Raw genomic sequence first — 5,860 nt, 5'->3', positions numbered from 1 at the left:
ACTCGGGCGCTGACCGTGGCAGGAGCCCCAGCCCAGGCAGGCTGGGTAGGTGGGCAGTGCCCTTGCCTACGTGAGTGATGTCTCCCATGAAGTGCCAGCAGAACTCAAGTACCTACATCCACAACTCTGTGGCACTTAAACGGTTCGGGCAAGGTTTCGGAGCCTGGGCTGTAATCGGGGGCTGCTCGGATGTGATGGGCTGCAGTCGGGAATGTTTTCTCCCGCTCTCTTTGCCCGTCTCTGTGTGCTAACAGCTGTGCCTGTCCCTAAACCTCTCTCTGTTGGGATCTGGCTGGCAGAAGGTGAAGATGTGTTCTTCACAGTGCAACACCAAGGTGTTTGCTTAAAGCTCCTCTAGGAACCACCAGTTTGGGTTGCAGGAGTACAGTTTGGACAACTTTGTGCACGCACCTGTTTGCCGGATTTGCAACAGAGAGATCTTGACCTCCATCGTGCAGGGAGGCAGACATGAGGGCTGTAACTGCTCCTCCAGCCTTTCCTGCCCAGATCCAGCTCTGTTTTGAGAGTTGGTCCACTAGAGTCTGAAATCTCTCTGAGGTGCAGCAGGCAAGCAGGGAAACGTCTGCTGTATCATATGCTATGATTATGCTGCTCTGCACCCCTGGGGTGAGTCTCTTCTTTCACCTTAAGGAAATGTTTTCCTTGTGAGACTCCCAGGCAGAGCACTTCCCCAGCGAGCCAAAATTCAGGACCACTTAAAGTCTTGAGGACAACTGCCAGGATTTTCCCCTATTAAAGACTCCTGTGCTGAGCCGTGCAGCCATGCTTGCCTGTTTGGTATCTGTGACCTCCCGAACTCTCATTCCAGCTGGAGTTGTCATGTTACACAAAACCATTGATCTGTCTAGTACAACCATTGTTGGAAACTTTTTTTTTTTTTGCAGTTAACTGATACGCTGACTGTAATCAAACTGCTTGAGGATAGAGCTTAGTATTCTCAGTTGGCACCTCAGCAGGGCTTAGCAGAATGCTGCACTGTGGAACTGGACATTGTGTGTAATCTCCTTTGCCTGCTTTTTTTTATTGAAACACTTTAATCTTGCAAATCAAGTATCTCTCTCATTTTCTGTTATGAGATGTACAGATCAGGAGAAGTGGGACTTTGGGAGAGAAATGGGGTTGGAAAGGCAGTATAGCATCAGGTTTGGTGCCCCAGTGCTGAGACTTTTACTATGACTGGTACTGTGAACTGTTTATAGGAAATGCGGCTTTGTTTTTATAGATAAACAAACCCATGTTCTGACCAGGAAAGCTTTTCTGGCTTAGTGAATCCCTCTCAGTGACAGGCCAATACATGGCAGGGTAGTGGGATTCTGCTATTTGGCTTTGTTTAGCTGTTGTTTAACACATCAAGTGATTGATACCTCACTTGTTTCTACCTCAGGCACCAAGTTGTTGGCTAGCTGTGTGTGCTAACATTGATGTCTGTTTCAGCTGGGAAGGGGTACCCCTGCAGCACATGTAACATAGTACTGAACTCCATAGAGCAGTACCAAGCTCACATCAGTGGCTTCAAACACAAGAATCAGTAAGTAACGTTCTTGTCTAAGTGTGTTTCCAGGCTCGCTGGTCAAATCAATGGCTTAAATATAACTTAAAATGTAGTTTTGAACGTGTACTGCCATCTGACTTGCAAGCTGGGCTTTGTGCCAAGCTTGCTGTGTTTGTCCTGAAGCCGACTTGTGTCGGCAGCTCCCTCTGCAGACAGCTCCGGGATGCTGCTGAAGTAGAAGTGTTGCTTTTGGTTCTTGGTGGTTCAGCTTAGTGTGGACCTTTGCAGTGAGCAGGTCCAGCCTGACACCCATTAAACACCGTTTCTCTAACAACTGAGATTTTAATTTAATTAAAGAGTGGCTCAGTGGAGATCTGCTTGCCATTCTAATCTCTGTCAGGGTTGCTTGTCTTAAAATTTGGCATGTAGTCAGCATGCTCCAGAAACTATATTCCTGAACTTGCTCTCTCACAGCTGGTGAGTTAAATAATGGCATCCCCTGCATATATTATTAATCCAAAAAAGCTAGGCTGCCAGGTGATTAATACCAAAAATACATGTTCTGGACACTGTCGAAGTTCAGATCTCTAATTTCAAAGCCTTTGCTAAAAGAGGATCAGTAATGAGCCTGGGTTGGTTAGAGAGCTTCTTACAAGAAAGAGTTATTAGGAAACCCTGCCTGAAGTGAGGACAGACTCCTAGCCAAATTTCCCAGAGAGGACAGGAGGAAAACTGGGATCTCTTGTTGCCTGTCTGTGGGATAACTGCCCTGTGGCTCTCTGGAGTACTTGATTGGAAGAGACATGCTCCATCCGTCATCCCAGGAAAGTTTCGTCTCTTGAATGGCACAACTGGATCAGTGAATAGCAAGTATCCCATTCTAGACAGATAACATTGAGGATGTTCCCAACACACATGCACAAATATTCCCTTTAAGGACATGGATTTTGTCCGAGCTTTTGCAACCACACAACTCCCTTTCATAAAGCTGCTTCTGGATTCAGCCATGCAGTCCTTTTCCAGGCCAGCTTCTGCAGTCTGAAGAGAGCCAGGATGCTTGCTTTGTAATGGAAGCTCTTTAACAAGTCCTTGAGCTATGCAATAGCTAATTCTGCCATGCTAAAGGTGTCTGTTTACACACACGCACGGAGGGCAAGGATGCACTTGGAAGCTTTTCTGGCAAGTTGTTGACTTGGCTGTGGTAGGCTGTTGCTCCACTGACAGCCGTGCCTGCCGAGCAGTGATTGCAGCTGGGATATTTCAGAGCACTTCTGTTTTTTTTTTTTTTTTTTTTTTCCCCTTCCTCTCGCTCCCTTCGATGTCCAGGATGCCAGGAGCCGTGTCAGTTGTCGGAACGTTCCCGCCACAGCAGTATGTCCGGGAAGAGTCAACTGCCCCAGGAGGCTACAGTTATTTCAGCCAAGACTTCTAGAGCAAGCTGCAGCGCTGTTCTTGGAGTTGTTGGTGGCCCAAGAATACACATCCTTTGCCAGCCCACAATGGTTTCATTATCCCTCTGGATAAGCAAAGCCCTACCCTCCTGTATGCACCCGTTGAGCAGAACGGGGACTGAATCTGTCAGAAAAAGGATCCAGCTGGAAGAGACTTGCTAGACAGCAAATACTTCACTCCCTTAGAGTAGTTTTCATTGTGTAATTGCTTCCTGTGAAGGTGGGTGCAGTGTGTGAGAGGAAGTGTGTATCTGGTATAAGGAGGGTTTGGCAACAGGCTGGTAGCAGCCGCCTTCTCCCTCACCAGAGCAAATAATGGATTCCTGCACCTGGAGGGCCAGCATCCCATGCTCAGAGGTGGCTTTTGCTGGATAACTCCTGGACCGTAGCGAGCAGTGCTTATGCAGTGTGGATGGGACATTATGCCGGCTGCCTGGCTTTGTACAGGCCTGAAATAGGGAATAACCAGCGTGGCCTCTCTTTCCATGCCTCCTCCAGTCAGGTTTGCGTGCAGAATTTCATGAGCCACTGATTGTCATCAGAGGCTTTTGCAGCACCGCAGCCATTGGTTCTGGAGCTGGGTTGTTTGGGTCTGTCTGACAAGTAGTTGCAACTCTGGTATGCAGACTGCTGCTGGTGGGAGTGGAGGGCTGCAAGAGGGGTTAGAGCTCCTGGCTTTCCTCAGCCCGCTGCTCTGAGGATTTCCACGTGGAAGGAAGTAACTGTTTTGCCTGGTTTCCTATGGAAACAGGTGTATGTGATCATTCACCATGTGTGTCTTTACCCCCTGTGACTTAAACCAATCTCAGCCAAACTTGGCAGCGGTGGAGATCTCCAAGATCTGAATGCAATCAGCAGAAGAAGGTAGAGCAGGGTGAGTTCATCTCTAATTCTGTCAGGGTCTGCATGGAAGTGCAGCTTTTCCCCTACTGCCACCAAAATGCTCTGGGGAAGGAGGGTTTTAAGGGAAAAGAGAGGGAATAAATCTAGATGCTGCAGAAAACTGTAGTATAACTTGGTCAAATCGATAGCTGACTAAAAAGCTACAAATCCTTTGGAAACCTGCTTTTGTTAGTCCTTCATTAGGCACCACTTGCCCAGCCCCTCTTTTCAAAGTTCTTACGCATTTGTATCATCCTGGAAAGGGATGTTCTAGATTTCAGACCCGGAAATTAAGACTGATGGTCTCTTTGTGGTGCTAATGTACTAGAGTGGTTAGAAAAGGCACTGGAAGGAAGGGCAGGCATCTGAGACTGCTGTGCGTTTTGGCGTTCTTTAGGTGTTTTGCCTTAAGCTAAGGCATTGCCTGTTCTCTGCTAGCCCACCGCAAGAGCCATGTGCATTGAGCTGGCCTCATGTTCAATGCCAGTGCTCTGAGTCGGGCACCCTGTGGCTTTGTCCCAGCATCGGTGCCTCTGTGGAGATGAGACTCTGCTAGTCCATAGCAAACGTCTTGCTGTTTTTCTTTCATGGGGCAGAAGGATGCAGATGTGGCCCCTCTGAGGACTTCCCCGTCTGGCGAGGCTCCGTGCAGCTGGCAGGGTCATGGGTGATGGCCATGGGCACACAACGCTGCCAGGGTGGGCTGAGCCAAGCTGCTGCCTCCCGTTGTGTGGCCCCGGCAGCTGCTGGAGGGCAGCCTGGGGCCCTTGACTCCCAGTGCTGTGTGCCAGGGGAGCAGCTGACACCTTCGCGGGGCTGAGAGCAGGGCTGTAGAGGCACTTCCAAAATCTGCTGTGTGCACTGGTCAGGTTAAGCAAGGGGAGAGAGAGCTGGTTGTTAATCTCAGTGCTTGGAGTGAGTGCCTTCCCTTCCCCACTCCAGGCTGTGCATGAGCTTTGTTTTTCTTCACCCTGCACAGAATCTGCCATCTTCCCTTAGGACAGGCTCCTGCTGGTCTGGGTTCGCCTTCCTAATGTTTTCCAGTCTTGCTCCACTGCTGAGGTCTGACCTTAGTCTCCTGCTACAGAGGGAGTCCTCTTAAACCTTGTGAGCTGATCAATGAGCAGAAAATTGCAATGAACTGAAGGAAGCGTTGTGCGCCTGGTAGCCCTGGATGGCCTCCAACTCCGATCTCTGCTGCTTACCTCTCGTCCCGCTGTACCAGGGCAGGTGCCCGCTAGATGTGCTGTGCATCGACGCCAAGAGGGATCCATTTCCAGCACTGCCCAGTCCGGTGTATCACTCCTGTCTGTGTACTGACAGTTTTGCCTTCCCCTGTACACATTGTTTGTGTATCTGCTGTTTCCCTAAGGTGAAGCTCTCCAAATAGAGTGTTTATTACAACTTTTGGGTGCTGTCTCTCTGCTAGAGCCCTTCCTGGGATTTTGCCATACTTCAAAGCAAAGAACAGGACATAGACACCTTTGAAATATTTGGGAGGGGTGGGAGGCTTGTGTTCCCGTCTGCCCTCCTCAAGGCTCTGCTGTCATCCTGCGGCACCCTGAGGTCCAGACAGAGCCGGTGCCTTTCCTCTGCACTGCTCTGGCAAGTCAGCAAGGCCTTGGGCACGCCGCGGTCACCAAGGGGAAGATGGGACAGTCTGGCCTGGGAGACTGCTGCTGCAGGAGCAGCGTGGTGGCAAGTATGCTCTGCTGCTCTCCATTCAAGGGCAGCTTGCTCACTGGAGTGGGCTCTGGTGCCCGGGACTGGACATCCTGCTCCTCCGCGGGCAGGGCTGCGGCAGGGCACCAGGGACCCGTGTCACCGGGAGCAGTGCAGAGCCTTGTGCTGGCACCGAGGGCGGCACTGCCATCAGCCGTGCAGGGAGTGCTGGCAGGGATGGGCTGTGTCCGCCTCCCGTGGTGTGGGCTCTGCCGCTGCCAGCCCGTCCCTCACGGACCCCTTCCCTCCTCGCCGCAGCGCTGTGGTGTCTGGCAGCTCCCGGCCCTTCTGA

At 50.8% G+C, this 5,860-nt stretch overlaps 1 protein-coding gene across 1 annotated transcript in view; it reads left to right on the top strand.

Moving 5' to 3' along the window:
* Positions 1 to 5,250, top strand: part of ZNF346 (zinc finger protein 346) — a 9,339-nt gene extending 4,089 nt beyond the window's left edge. Inside the window, exons 4-5 of the mRNA XM_009641710.2 lie at positions 1,456 to 1,549; positions 2,840 to 5,250. Coding sequence (XP_009640005.1) covers positions 1,456 to 1,549; positions 2,840 to 2,945 — 200 coding nt within the window. The 3' untranslated portion in view covers positions 2,946 to 5,250. The remainder of the gene's footprint in view (positions 1 to 1,455; positions 1,550 to 2,839) is intronic.
* The last annotated feature ends 610 nt before the right edge of the window (positions 5,251 to 5,860 follow it).

The sequence above is a fragment of the Egretta garzetta genome, unplaced genomic scaffold, assembly GCF_000687185.1.
Source record: "Egretta garzetta isolate BGI_Z169 unplaced genomic scaffold, ASM68718v1 scaffold1257, whole genome shotgun sequence".
In the NCBI taxonomy this organism is placed as follows: domain Eukaryota; kingdom Metazoa; phylum Chordata; class Aves; order Pelecaniformes; family Ardeidae; genus Egretta; species Egretta garzetta.
The sequence above is the reverse complement of the archived record's forward strand: the minus strand, read 5'-3'. Positions and strand labels throughout refer to the sequence as shown.